We start from the raw sequence: 15310 nt of genomic DNA, 5'->3' as shown, positions 1-15310 counted from the left end.
TTTTCCTATCTGGATTCCTTTTATTTCTTTTTCTGGTCTTATTGCTATGGCCAACACTTCCAAAATTATGTTGAAAAGTAGTGGCGAGAGTGGGCACCCTTGTCTTGTTCCTGATTTTAAGGGAAATGCTTTCAATTTTTCACCATTGAGGATAATGTTTGCTGTAGGTTTGTCATATATAGCTTTTATTATGTTGAGGTAGGTTCCTTCTATTCCTGCTTTCTGGAGAGTTTTTATCATAAATAGATGTTGAATTTTGTCAAAGGCTTTTTCTGCATCTATTGAGATAAGCATATGGTTTTTATCTTTCAATTTGTTAATGTGGTGTATTACATTGATTGATTTGCAGATATTAAAGAATCCTTGCATTCCTGGGATAAAGCCTACTTGGTCATGATGTATGATCTTTTTAATATGTTGTTTGATTCTGTTTGCCAGAATTTTGTTAAGGATTTTTGCGTCTATGTTCATCAGTGATATTGGCCTGTAGTTTTCTTTTTTTGTGGCACTTTTGTCTGGTTTTGGAATTAGGGTGATGGTGGCCTCATAGAATGAGTTTGGAAGTTTACCTTCTTCTGCAATTTTCTGGAAGAGTTTGAGTAAGATAGGTGTTAGCTCTTCTCTAAATTTTTGGTAGAATTCAGCTGTGAAGCCATCTGGTCCTGGGCTTTTGTTTGCTGGACGATTTCTGATTACAGTTTAGATTTCCATGCTTGTGATGGGTCTGTTAAGATCTTCTGTTTCTTCCTGGTTCAGTTTTGGAAAGTTATACTTTTCTAGGAATTTGTCCATTTCTTCCAAGTTGTCCATTTTATTGGCATAGAGCTGCTGGTAGTAGTCTCTTATGATCCTTTGTATTTCAGTGTTGTCTGTTGTGATCTCTCCATTTTCATTTCTAATTTTGTTGACTTGGTTCTTCTTTCTTTGTTTCTTGATGAGTCTGGCTAACAGTTTGTCAATTTTGTTTATCTTTTCAAAAAACCAGCTTTAAGCTTTGTTGATTTTTGCTATGGTCTCTTTAGTTTCTTTTGCATTTATTTCTGCCTTAATTTTTAAGATTTCTTTCCTTCTACTAACCCTGGGGTTCTTCATTTCTTCCTTCTCTAGTTGCTTTAGGTGTAGAGCTAGCATATTTATTTGACTTTTTTCTTATTTCTTGAGGTAAGCCTATAATGCTATGAACCTTCCCCTTAGCACTGCTTTTAAAGTGTCCTATAGGTTTTGGGTTGTTGTGTTTTCATTTTCATTTGTTTCTATGCATATTTTGATTTCTTTTTTGATTTCTTCTCTGATTTTTTGGTTATTCAGAAGCGTGTTATTTAGCCTCCATATGTTTGAATTTTTAATAATTTTTTTTCCTGCAATTGAGATCTAGTCTTACTGCATTGTGGTCAGAAAAGATGACTGGAATGATTTCAATTTTTTGAATTTACCAAGGCTAGATTTATGGCCCAGGATGTGATCTATTCTGGAGAAGGTTCCATGTGCACTTGAGAAAAAGGTGAAATTGATTGTTTTGGGGTAAAATGTCCCATGGATAGCAATTAGGTCTAGCTGGTCCATTGTGTCATTTAAAGTTAGTGTTTCCTTGTTAATTTTCTGTTTAGTTGATCTGTCCATAGGTGTGAGTGGGGTATTAAAGTCTCCCACTATTATTGTGTTATTGTTAATTTCCCCTTTCATACTCATTAGCATTTGCCTTACATATTGTGGTGCTCCTATGTTGGGTGCATATATATTTATAATTGTTATATCTTCTTCTTGGATTGATCCTTTGATCATTATGTAGTGTCCTTCTTTGTCTCTTTTCACAGCCTTTATTTTAAAGTCTTTTTTATCTGATATGAATATTGAGACTCTTGCTTTCTTTTCGTCTCCATTTGCATGAAATATTTTTTTCCTGCCCTTCACTTTCAGTCTGTATGTGTCCCTTGTTTTGAGGTGGGTCTGTTGTAGACGGCATATATAGGGGTCTTGTTTTTGTATCCATTCAGTCAGTCTTTGTCTTTTGGTTGGGGCATTCAACCCATTTACATTTAAGGTAATTATTGATAGGTATGGTCCCATTGCCATTTACTTTGTTGTTTTGGGTTCACATTTATACAACCTTTCTGTGTTTCCTGTCTAGAGAAGATCCTTTAGCCTTTGTTGAAGAGTGTGGTGCTGAATTCTCTCAGCTTTTGCTTGTCTGTAAAGCTTTTGATTTCTCCTTCATATCTGAATGAGATCCTTGCTGGGTATAGTAATCTGGGTTGTAGGTTATTCTCTTTCATTTTTTACGTATGTCCTGCCATTCCCTTCTGGCCTGAAGGGTTTCTATTGATAGGTCAGCTGTTATCCTTATGGAATCCCTTTGTGTGTTATTTGTTGTTTCTCCCTTGCTGCTTTTAACATTTGTTCTTTGTGTTTTATCTTTGTTAATTTGATTAATATGTGTCTTGGGGTGTTTTCCCTTGGGTTTATCCTGTTTGGGACTCTCTGGGTTTCTTGGACCTGTGTGACTATTTCCTTCCCTATTTTAGGGAAGTTTTCAGCTATTATCTCCTCGAGTATTTTCTCATGGCCTTTCTTTTTGTCTTCTTCTTCTGGGACTCCTATGATTCGAATGTTGTGGCATTTCACATTGCCCCAGAGGTCCCTGAGGTTGTCCTCATTTCTTTTGATTCTTTTTTCTTTTTCCCTCTCTGCTTCATTTATTTCCACCATTTTATCTTCTACCTTACTTATCCTATCTTCTGCCTCCGTTATTCTACTGTTGGTTCCCTCCAGAGTGTTTTTGATCTCATTTATTGCATTATTCAGTTTTAATTGACTCTTTTTTATTTCTTCTAGGTCCTTGTTAAACATTTCTTGCATCTTCTCAATCCTTGTCTCCAGGCTATTTATCTGTAACTCCATTTTGTTTTCAAGATTTTGGATCATTTTTATTATCATTATTCTAAATTCTTTTTCAGGTAGATTCCCTATCTCCTCCTCTTTTGTTTGACTTGGTGGGCCTTTTTCATGTTCCTTTACCTGTTGGGTATTTCTCTGTCTTTTCATATCATTTAGACTGCTGTGTTTGGAGTGGCCTTTCTGTATTCTAGTGGTCTGTGGTTCCATTTTATTGTGTAGGTTTCTCCCAGTGGGTGTGGTTGGATGATTGGCTTGTCAAGGTTTCTTGTTTAGGGAAGCTTGCGTCGGTGTTCTGGTGCATGGAACTGGATTTCTTCTCTCTAGAGTGCAATGGAGTGTCCAGTAGTGGGTTTTGAGATGAGTCTATGTGTTTGGTGTGACTTTGGGTAGCCTGTATGTTGACACTAAGGGCTATGTTCCTGCATTGCTGAAGAATTTGCATGGTATGTCTTGCTCTAGAACTTACTGGCTCTTGGGTGGTGGTTGGTTTCAGTGTAGGTATGGAGGCTTTTGGATGATCTCTTATTACTTAATGTTCCCTGTAGTCAGGAGTTTTCTGGTGTTGTCGTTTTGGGCTTAAGTCTCCTGCCTCTGGCTTTCAGTTTTATTCTTCCAGTAGCCTCAAGGCTTCTCCAACTGTACAGCACTGATAATAAAACTTCTAGGTTAATGGTGAAAATATTCTCCACCATGAGGGACACCCAGAGAGGTTCACAGAGTTATATGGGGAAGAGGAGAGGGAGGAAGTAGATAGAGATGAGCAGGAGAAAAAGGGGGCCTTAAGAGAAGAGAGACAGATCTACACAGTACTTTGTTCCCTAAATGTTCTCTGTAGCCCAGAACACCCACAGAGATTCACAGAATTGGATTGGGAAGAGAAGGGGGAGGGAGGAAATAGAGGTGATCTGGGGGGGGGGGGGGGGGGAATAGAGGTGATCTGGGATAGAAAGAGGCGAGTCAAAAGGGGAAAAGAGTAATCATCGCACTCCTGAATAAAAATGGGTACTGAATATTGGATTCTTAAATGTGCAAAGTTGATATCAAATACTGAAAAACAAAGATTAAAAATCTAGAGTAGAGGTTAGACTCTTAAAAATACAATATTAAAAACAAAAACAAAAAATTTAAGAAATATGTATGGAGTTCACTTTCAAAATAGTCCTTTTTTTTTTTTTTTTCAACATTATAGTGAAATGAAAATGAAGGAGTAATAGAGGAGTAATAGAGGACTTTCAAAGAAAATAAAAGAAAAAAAATTAATTAAAAAAGTAGCAAAAATATATGAAAATGAAAATTAAGGAGTAATAGAGGAGTAATAGGGAATTTTAAAAGAAAATACAAGAGAAAAAATTTTAAAAAAAGAAAAAAAATTTAATTAAAAAATAGTAAAAATATATCTAGGAATTTCTCTGGAGCTGTTGCGGGCAGTGTTTTCAGTTCAGTTTCAGATAGCTCCTTGTTCCAGCTTACACTTCTCGATATTCATAGGCCCTTCTGGTGTAGTCAGTGTTAACTACAGGGATTTTAATCTTTTGCAGAGGTCACTTCTGAAGTGGTTCCCTTTGTTTGTTTGGCTTCTGTTTGCAGGTCTCTTCAGTATCTAATTTCCACCCTGACACAAGCGGGCGGAGGTGGTCTCTTGTTTAGGTTTGCTTATTCAGTCCTGCTGCGGGGAGGGAGGGGCCCTGCAGACAAATGTCACTGGAGTGTGTGGGGCACACTCGCAGTGTTCCGGCCCCACTGAGTTTGCCCCCACTCACGGGTGTGTGCTTTCCCCGTCTACACTGCTCAGGCTCCAGGCTGCTGTATAGGGAGCGGGCCCTGCGTGGTGTGTGGTTCCAGTTTTCGGGTCTTCCACAAAAGCACAGACTCAGTTGGGCCTGCGTTTTGTGCCTTCCCCGCCCGAGTAGCTCAGGCAGCCAGGAGCTTGACTCTCCCCAGGTGCAGTGTGCCTTATCCCCTCCTCAGTCCCAGCCTCAGTTTCCACGCACGCTGGTCGGGTGCGCCTTGTGTCTGTTCTGGGGAGCTGGCCTCTAGCCGCGACCCTCTTGCAGATGTCAACCATCCAGAATCTCAGGAAGTCTTTGGTTAGAAACTGGGAGCCTGTTTGCAGTTTGGTAGGGGATGCCATCTCTGGGGCTGAGTTTGCCCCTTTCCCCTTCCCCCTGCCTCCTGCCTCCAGCGGGGGATGGGCCGGTCCACCGCCGGCTAGCTCTCCTCTGGAATTGCTCAGTCTTTCTTTTGTTCTGCCAATGGCCGGCAGTGTGTTCGGTTCGCGTACTTTTCTCTGGTTAATTTTCTCTCTCTCTCTTGCTATCCCACAATTTAAGTTGCTATCTCGCATTAGCTCCCTCCGATTGCACTCAGGGCATTCAGACCCGGTACTTACCCTAAGCAATGCCACCCGCTCCTCTCCGTTCAGCCCCCACTTGCTGGTGGCAGATGCGAACGTCTGGGGTCCTTTTCTGCTGGGAGTTGCTTTTAGGCATGTAATCTGTGAGTTTTATTTATTTTTCCTCCCAGTTAGGTTGCCCTCTGAGATTCGAAAACTTCCCCCAGACCCGCCAGTGAGAGGGTTTCCTGGTGTTTGGAAACTTTCTCTATTATGGCTCCCTTCCTGGGATGGGTCTCCATCCCTAGCTCTTTTGTCTCTCTTTTTATCTTTTATATTTTGTCCAACCTCCTTTCAAAGACAATGGGCTGCTTTTCTGGGCACCTGATGTCCTCTGCTAGCGATCAGAATTTGTTTTATGCAATTTGCTCAGCGTTCACATGTTCTTTCAATGAATTTGTAGGGGAGAAAGTGGTCTCCCCGTCCTATTCCTCCGCCATCTTCCCATGTCCCCTGAGAGCTTTTTAAAATTTTCCTGGTTACAGTTTAGTCACTGTGAAATAAGCCCATTGCTATTAATTAAACACTTGTATGAAGAACTGATACAAAAAGGCTTTGATGGCAGGAGGACAACACATTTTAAATCTTCTTTTTTCTCTTTTCTATCTCCGTACAGGATTTGCAGAATTTGAAGGAAAGAGATCTAACTGTGACAGGAGATGGAGGAACCCCCCTGAGTGAAGGACAGAAAGCCCGGGTCAGCCTCGCCAGGTAAATGGGGTTTCAGTTGCCATCCTGCCCCTCCTCCTCCATGGCTCCTAGTGGACCTGAGCACACCGGGTGGGCCTGTGTGAAACAGGGTCTTGGTCCTTCCCCTGGGCTCCTAGAATGAACCATGGAGTTGTTGGACAACGTCATGATTCAGAGATGAGACCCAGCAAGTGTGCAGTGTCTTCTTATGTCTCTTTATGTTTTCTAGAGCCGTCTATCAAGATGCAGACATCTACCTCCTGGACGATCCACTCAGCGCAGTAGATGCAGGAGTCAGCAGGCACTTGTTCGAACAGTGAGTTTGCTCCTATTGTCTGTCATTTCTTCTTTCCAGGAACCCTGTAGAGATCAGGGAAGAGAGTTCAGGAAGGTCTTTGTGCTTCAGGAGACTAAACTCTGCCCTGGTGTCCCTCTCTCCCCTCCCTTCCCTCCACAGAAGATCCATCATGGAGAAATTTTGCATCATGATCAGGTCAGGACAGGAAGATACAGAAGGTGCTTCCAGTATGTGGGGGCCAGTGGGGTCTGACTTAGGGAGTCAGGGATAGGTGGCGGATTCCTCCAGGACTTGCAGTTGATGGATCCAGACCCCAGGGATAAGAAGGCTGATGTAAAGTTTTTAAATCAGAGACTAGGACTTGGTAACCTGGTAACTGGCTGCCAGTTCTTTTCCTTTGTCATTTGTTGAAGGCACATTAGAAGTGAAAGACCCTGTTGGTTTATGCTTAGTATCCTGTTGGTCTAGAAACACTTAGTAAAGTTTAGAATTTACAGATGATTTATTCCACATCTGATTATGGCTCAATTATTTAACTTTTCTTCATGGATCCTTACTAGAATTAATACTTAGACCCACATATAGGATTGACTCAAATTTGAAACTCGGTGTTTAGAATCTTTCTGAAGTCCTGACTCTCACTTTGTTTTTGGAATTTGTTTCAAGTGGCTCTTTCTTGGCCACGGAAATCCTGAAGGAGAACAGCTCTGATGCTTTTCTGTCCTAATACACACTGACTGAGGCCTCTGGTGGAGTCTAGACTGTCTTCTTTGAAAGCCTCATGAATTCACTTTTTCTGAAGCAGCCTCCACATCTACCCGCACAGTTAGTTTCCTTGCTGTTGTTCACCTTGTTAAAGCCAACAAGCCTTCCAGCTGCACTTATTAATGCCCTGCTGTATGCACTGAGATCAATGCCCTTACAGATAGTCTTGCACGAAACCTCTCAGTCTACAAGGAGGACAGTGAGCCAGAAGAGGGGAAGGACCCACACTGGGCAAAATAAGGGAGACTAGAACACCCAGCTCTCATTTCCTGCCTCTGAGGAACCTGTTTCTACATGGAGCTTGTTAAGACAGATGCCTGGGAAAAGGTCAGCTGAGTCAAGGTTTAGAGAGTTTCAATACAGGGTAGGAAATACTAAGTGGAAGTGGAAGTGGCAGCTGGAGGCTTTCACTGAAGTTGGAAAGCTCCCTGTGCCCGGGGCTGGGTGGGCAGTGCCCTGGAGCCTGCAGGCTGGGCAGGTGTGTGGAGGCTGAGAAGAGGACCCAGTCCTTTTGCTGAAGGAAGAGTAGAAGTATAGGTGTAGGGGGAGAAGGAAGCAGGGCTGTGAGGAGGACAGCAGGCACATCCTCGCCTGGAGGAGGCAGGGTGTTCGGCAGAGAGCAGCCGTTTGGGAATTCTCACTGTCAGGTCCTGTGTTGGTTTGCTGGGGCTGTGTCCATCCAGGCTGCTCTCACAGGAGACCAGAGCCTGGGCGGCTCATGAGAAACAGCAGTTTATCCCTCATGGTTCTGGAGGCTGGGAAAGTCCAAGTTCAGGTGCTGACAGATTCAGCATCTGGTGAGGGCACGATTCCTGTGTCCTCATGAGGGGAAGTGATGAGGGGGCCGTGTAGTCCCTTTTATAAGGACACTCATCCCATTCATGTGGGCTCCACCCTCATGACCTGTCACTTCCCAATGGCTACACTTTCAGTACACAGTGGGAATTAGGTTTAAATATATGAATTTTGAGGACAAAAGCATTCAGTCTATAGCAAGTGGTCACAGATGGAGTGCTTAAAGAATAGAAATTAATTTTCTCACAGTTCTGGAGGCTGGAATTTCAATATGTGGGCAGGTTTGGTTTCTGCTGAGAATGCTGTCCTTGGCTGCTGGTGGCATCCACCTTGCTGTGCCCTCACATGGTTTGTCTTCTGTCTATGTGCACCCCCATCTCTGTCCTTTTTAAGAAAAAATATATTGAAATATAATTGCTTTACTTTATTGTGTTAATTTCTTTGCATGGCAAAGTTACTCAGTGACATACATACATACATTCTTTTCAATATTCTTTTCCATTGTGGTTTATCTCAGAATATTAAGTATAGCTCACTATACTGTACTGTAGGACCTTGTTGTCTATCCATTATACACATAATACTCTGCATCTGATAACCCCAAATTCCAAGTCCATCCCTCCCCCACACTCCTCCCACCCATACAGCCATTAATCTGTTCACTATGTCTGTGAGTCTGTTTCTGTTTTGTCAATGGGTTAATTTTTGCCATATTTTAGATTACACATATAAGTGATATCATATGATATTTGTCTTACTCGTTCTGACTTACTTCAGTTAGTATAATAATCTCCAGGTCCATCCATGTTTCTGCAAATGGCATTCTTTTTCCTTTTTTTATGGCTGAGTTCAGTTCAGTTCAGTGGCTCAGTCGTGTCTGACTCTTTGTGACCCCGTGAACTGCAGCATGCCGGCCTCCCTGTCCAGCACCAACTCCCGGGGTTTACCCAAATTCATGTCCATTGAGTTGGTGATGCCACCCAACCATCTCATCCTCTGTCATCCCCTTCTCCTCCTGCCCTCAATCTTTCCCAGCATCAGGGTCTTTTCAAATGAGTCAGCTGTTTGCATCAGGTGGCCAAAGTATTGGAGTTTCAGCTTTAACATCAGTCCTTCCAATGAACACCCAGGATTGATCTCTTTTAGGATGGACTGGTTGGATCTCCTTGCAGTCCAAGGGACTCTCAAGAGTCTTCTCCTACACCACAGTTCAAAAGCATCAATTCTTTAGTGCTCGGCTTTCTTTACAGTCCAACTCTCACATCCATACATGACTACTGGAAAAACCATAGCCTTGACTAGACAGACCTTTGTATTACATTATCTATATGTACCACAACCATTCATCTGTCTGTGAACATTACATTGTTTCCATGTTTTGGCTATTATGAATAGTGCTGCTGTGAATATAGGGATACATGTCTTTCTGGTTTATAGTTTTGTGCATGTATATGTCCATAAGTGGGACTACTGGATTATAAGGTAACTCTATTTTTAGTTTTCTGAGGAACCTCCATGCTGTTTTCTATAGTGCCTGCAGCAACTGTCATTCTCAGCAGTAGTGTAAGAGGGTTCCCTTATCTCCACACCCTCTCAACCATTGCTATTTTAGTGTTGACCATTCTAAATAGTGTGAGGTGTTTGTGAAAGTGAAGAACTAAAGAGCCTCTTGATGAAAGTGAAAGAGGAGAGTGAAAAAGTTGACTTAAAGCTCAACATTTAGAAAACTAAGACCATGGCATCTGGTCCCATCACTTCACGGCAAATAGATGGGGAAACAATGGAAACAGTGTCAGACTTTATTTTGGGGGGCTCCAAAATCACTGCAGATGGTGATTGCAGCCATGAAATTAAAAGACGCTTACTCCTTGGAAGGAAAGTTATGACCAACCTAGATAGCATATTAAAAAGCAGAGACATTACTTTGCCAACAAAGGTCTGTCTAGTCAAGGCTATGGTTTTTCCAATAGTCGTGTATTGATGTGAGAGTTGGACTATAAAGAAAACTGAGTGCCGAAGAATTGATGCTTTTGAACTTTGGTGTTGGAGAGGACTTTTGTGAGTCCCTTGGACTGCAAGGAGATCCAACCAGTCCATCCTAAAGGAGATCAGTCCTGGGTGTTCACTGGAAGGACTGATGTTAAAGCTGAAACTCCAGTACTTTGGCCACCTGATGCGAAGAGCTGACTCATTTGAAAAGACCCTGATGCTGGGAAAGATTGAGGGCAGGAGGAGAAGGGGATGACAGAGGATGAGATGGTTGGGTGGCATCACCGACTCAATGGAGATGAGTTTGGGTAAATTCCAGGAGTTGGTGCTGGACAGGGAGGCATGGTGTGCTGCAGTCTATGGGGTCGCAAAGAGTTGGACACGATTGAGCAACTGAACTGAACTGATTCTAACTGGTGTGAGGTGATTGTAGTTTTGATTTGCATTTCTTTGATAATTCACAGTGGTGAGCTCCTTTTCATGTGCCTATTGGCCATCTCTATGTGTCCTTTGGAAAAATGTCTATTTAGTTCTTCTGCCCATTTTTTTTAATTAGATCTCCTTGTTGAGTTGTATGAGCTGTTTGTATATTTTAGAAATTAAGCCCTTGTTGGTCACATCATTTGCAAATATTTTTTCCCAGCTGTGGGTTGTCTCTTCATTGTGTTTATGGTTTCCTTTGCTGTGCAAAACCTTGTAAATTTGATTAGGTCCCATTTGTTTGTTTTTTTAAATTAAAAGAATAATTATTTGTGGCTGTACTGGGTCTTTGTTGCTGTGATGGTTTTTCTCTAGTTGTGATGAGTAGGGGCTACTCTAGTTGTGGTGTGTGGACTTCTCATTGGACTTCCCTGGTGGCTCAGATGGTAAAGCACCTGCCTACAACACGGGAGACCCAGTTTCAATCCCTGGGATGGAAAGATCCCCTAGAGAAGGAAATGACAACCTACTCCATTATTCTTGCCTAGAAAATCCGATGGATGGAGAAGCCTGGTAGGCTACAGTTCATGGGGTTGCAAAGAGTTGGACATGACTGAGTGACTTAAATTTCTTTACTTTGTTTTTCTCTTGTTGCAGAGGACAGGCTCTAGGACATGTGGGCTCAGTGATTGCAGCTCCTGGGCTCCTGAGCTCAGGCTCAGTAGTTGTGATTCATGGGTTTAGTTGCTCTGCGTGTGTGGGATCTTCTGGGACCAGGAAAGATCCTGTGTCTCCTGCACTGGCAGGTGGATTCCTTACCACTGAGCCACCAGGGCAGCCACCATTTGTATATTTTTGTTTATATTTCTATTGCCTTAGAAGGTTGACCTAAGAATACATTGCTATAATTTATGTCAGAGAATATTTTGCCTTTAATCTCTTCTAGGAGTTTTATGGTGTCACATCTTATGATTAAGTCTTTAAGCCATTTTTAGTTTATTTTGTGCATGGTGGGAGGGTGTATTCTAACTTCATTGATTTACATACCTGTATCCATATCCTTATGTCTTAGACTCCTCTTCATCTAAGCATACCAGTCAGAACAGACTAGGTGTAGTGTATTTAAGGGTAGTGATTACTTCTTTATGATCCCTGTCACCAAAGTCTAAGGTGCTAATAACTAAGGTGACATATGAATTTGAGGGGGGAGATGATTGGTGTATAGCAGGCCCAGAATAGCAAAGTAAACGGACTTCAGCAGAATCAGTAGGTATGTGAGGAGCTCTGAGCTCTGGACACGAGGAGCTGGGATTCCACATCCACTAAGCAGGGGTTGTTAGCCTTTGGCAGAAACTGCCCAGATGTAAGACGTGCCTAGTGTTGGGGTGATGAAAGTGTCATAGAGATGGATGCTGGTGATGGCTGCACAACAGTGCGAATGTACCTAATGCCACTATCTGGCTGTATGATTAAAATGGTAACTTTCATGTTAGGTATATTGTAACACACATGCACACAAACCTGCATAGTAGCACTGAATATCTGAGAACACTAGAGAGCAGGACTGCTGACACATGGCATGGTCTCCAGCTCTCTGATCTGACCCTCCTTTCCCACCCTCTCCTATTACTGACTTGATGAATTTTCCTTAGAGAAGTGCCTTGTGTCTTGTCATGAGTTCAGAGACAGGAGCTAGTGCTGTGACAGGGATTCCCCATCCCCACCCTCCTGGCATCATGAGTATCTCAGTCTCTTTCTTCCCAGCACCCCACCCTGAGCTCACAAATGTGTGTCACCCCATCTTGTGTGTATCTGCCCAAGTTCTCCATCAGGGCAGGAACAGACTCTGCTGATCATTGCATCCATGTCACAGGGAGAGGAGAGCAAGGCATTTTGGTGTCAAGTACAGTGTGCTGATCACAGATGTTCTCCTGAGTTCTTTTTTGGACACAGGTGATATTTATAAAATCCTCTCAAATATTTTGGGTGCACCACTTTGGATATATACTTGATAGAAGCAAGGTTAAGATTGTTGTTTGCTAATCAGAACCACTTTGTCTAGGGTGACTTAAAGCAGAGAGCATGAAAGCAATTTAGAAAACCACTCAGCAGCAACTGGAGAGTGTTCTCAAGTTAGAGAGCTGGATGGAACAATATGCTGTGAGAGATAGTAGTCATGTGGGAGCTTAGTAATGAGAAATGCTTTGTGTTATAAGTTAATGAATCACACTTCTACTTTACCATTAACCTATTCCTTCAGTCATGAATCTATATCCAAGGTTATTAAGGTTTGTGAGATTTGCATCTATACTCTGTGAACACTAAGTGGGTTCTATCACCTATAGAAGGCGAAAGGATTTAGGTGACCTGTTGCAGTCTCGTCATGCCATGGGGATCATGCTATGGATCTCAACGTGTTTCAGCCCCACATCCCAGACCCCTGCCTCCTGCATCATCAGCTCTTAAGGTCTGTCCTGATCAGATTCCCATGCTTCTATTTGCACACCTCACCCTCCTGCTTCAGCCCTTCTCAGACCATGCCCCACTCCCACATTCAGGATGCAGCTCTAAGTCCTCAAACAGAGAACAGGCTTCTTTCCTATCTGCCCCATCAGCCTTTGCAGCTCATCCCCACACCCATTCAGTATCCAGCCAAGCTGACTTTGCGGGGATCCCTTCTGACCCCTCTCTGTCTGTACGTACTGGTCCCTCTGTCCCAGAGCCAGGGAGCAGTGTGCCAGGACACAGAAGGTGGAAGACCAGCCCTGCTGTTCCCTCCCACTCCTCCAGGGGGCGCCCGTGCCCTCTGTCTTCCCACAGCCCTCAGTGGGTGCATTTGACCATTTATGAGTCCCCCACCCCCCATAAGCTGTGAATGCAGGAAGATTCCTCAGCCCAGCATGTTCTGTCCCAGGAACCCCGCACCTGCCATGTCTTCTTTTAGGATGTTTCCCCAGTCTCAGAGCTTCCGTGTCTCCACATGTAAGACAGCAGCCCCCCCTTGCTTTTCCTTCAGAGGACATGTCATAGACTGACATGTCAAAAGGTAAAAAATGAATCATTTTGGACTTAACGAAGCGATGGTGTTTGTGTCTACCTCCCGGAGTCTGGTTTCTGATCACAGACCCAGTGTCCAGAGTGTCCCCTTGGGACTTTTCTATCCTGAGTCCAAAGCACAGGACTGCTCATGGTTAGGGAGGAGTGGGGAAGGGGGCTGACATTTACTGAGCTAACTGGTGGTTTGGTTTCTCAGAATGTGTGGATGGGTTGTCACTGGCCTTGTTTTGAGATGAAGAAGCTGAGGTTTAGTCATTCGACGTCGTCAGGTTCATGAGAGGGACTGAGCTGCTGTCTGCTGCCTCCAGACTCTTCATCTGACTCACTCAGCTGAGCTGTGGCCCAGGTTCCTGAGATTTGCTCTGTGAGGGTCTCGGACTCCCAGAGTTCACGCATGGAGCCCTGCCCATGGTCAGCAGGGCCCCAGACCTGGCCACTTGCTTCCCTGGAGGGTTGTGGACCCTGTGGGTGAGACTGGGGCTGAGTTCCTAGAAGATCGCACTTAAAATGTAGGAGCAGTTTTTGTTTTGTTTTTTACTGTGAAAAAAATTTAAGGTTAAATAGTGAGGGGTGTCTTGACTACAGAGAATTGACATGTCCTTTGAGCCATTGGGTTATTTCCACTGTGATTTGGGTCACTTGGATTCTGTTCTGTTATTTTCATATTTGAAAGGTGTTCAGTCCTAATGAAAGAAGACTTGCTTCCTGGATGGGACTGAGAATGTTGTAGAGAATGATGGAGGCCATGCTGGCATTCAATTTCTGTTTAATATTATTTAGGAAGAAGTATCTAGAAAACGCACTCTGACAAAGGTGCTATTAAAGAATCTATTAATTTTTGTTGCTAATATTTGCATCATTAATTATAAATAATAACCTAAAATGCTATCTAAGAATGTACACATTTTTATATTACATAGATTCCTCTCCTCCAATTCTCACGTAGCAATAAGATAGTCTTTTAGTTCAGTCAAATTTTGGAATCTCAGTATTACTCAGTTGTTTTTCTTTATGAAACATGTAAATAATTGTTAAACTGAATTTTAGGGGAAAAAAGTACTTAGCTGTTGGTGCCTCCTTCACTGGACTCTTCTTTAGAATTTTTAAGCAGAGCTAGGTTCAAGCTTGCTGCTGATAAATTTAAGAACCTAGTCAGATTAATTGATTTTTGTTTAATTTGTATTATTGATTTGGTATTTAAACTAAAGATCTTTGACTGCTGTGTGGTCTTTGTCTCACTGTTTTCAAAATACAAGTTTCCAGTCTGAAGCACCCGCATTAATGTGCTTTTGTATTCTGTACCTTTTACATTTGTAGTTGTATTCGTCAGGTCTTGAAGGAGAAGATCATAATCTTAGTGACTCATCAGCTGCAGTACCTGAAAGATGCAAGTCAGATTCTGATACTGAGAGATGTAAGTAATTTCTAGAAGTCTGGGGAATTGCTAGCACTCAGGTGTGTTCAAGGACACACCTCTCTGCAGGTCACTCTCCTTGGATTCATGGTAAGTGCCCTCTTCTCCCTCAGTTTTTTGCCCTCTTCTTCTAAGAGCTGGTGTTCATGCCTTGGGGAATGAATCCAAAGACCTATAGAAATGTAACTACTATGCTGTAAGCCACATAAACCCTAAAGTGTATAAAAGTGCAAACACAGGGTTATTGAATTATCACTGTTCTGATGAAATCTGTTAGGGATAATGATGCAATTTTATTTAGAACTTTTTATTTTCCTCTTCCATGACTTAAGTCAAAGTGTATTACTTAGATGTTAGAAATGCTAAGACCTGCTTGTACCCCTGCGATTATCATGTGCAGGTTGTCTAAAGAGTATCTTCCATTAACACCAGAAGTGAGGTTGGGTATCCGAGTACCCGGGTCAGAGACGTCCTCTCTGCTGGTGTCTCCAGTTGCTGGTCTCCCTGCCCAGGTCTCTATGTGCCTGATACATGTGGGAGCCTGTGCAGCAGGAGGACAAGGCCCTGTGTTCATGGGGCTCCTGTTCTTATGGGG

General features: G+C 42.8%; 1 protein-coding gene across 2 annotated transcripts in view; it reads left to right on the top strand.

Moving 5' to 3' along the window:
• Positions 1-15310, top strand: part of LOC122447587 (ATP-binding cassette sub-family C member 4-like) — a 405286-nt gene that overhangs the window by 290792 nt on the left and 99184 nt on the right. The window contains exons 12-14 of one of the 2 annotated variants that reach the window (XM_043478282.1): positions 5904-5998; positions 6207-6293; positions 14619-14715. The exons of the other annotated variant lie outside the window; for it this stretch is intronic. Of the exons in view, the coding sequence (XP_043334217.1) occupies positions 5904-5998; positions 6207-6293; positions 14619-14715 (279 nt within the window). The remainder of the gene's footprint in view (positions 1-5903; positions 5999-6206; positions 6294-14618; positions 14716-15310) is intronic. 2 annotated transcript variants of the gene reach the window in all.

The sequence above is a fragment of the Cervus canadensis genome, chromosome 9 (genome assembly GCF_019320065.1).
Source record: "Cervus canadensis isolate Bull #8, Minnesota chromosome 9, ASM1932006v1, whole genome shotgun sequence".
NCBI classification, from domain to species: Eukaryota; Metazoa; Chordata; class Mammalia; order Artiodactyla; family Cervidae; genus Cervus; species Cervus canadensis.
This window is presented reverse-complemented; position numbering and strand designations above follow the sequence as displayed.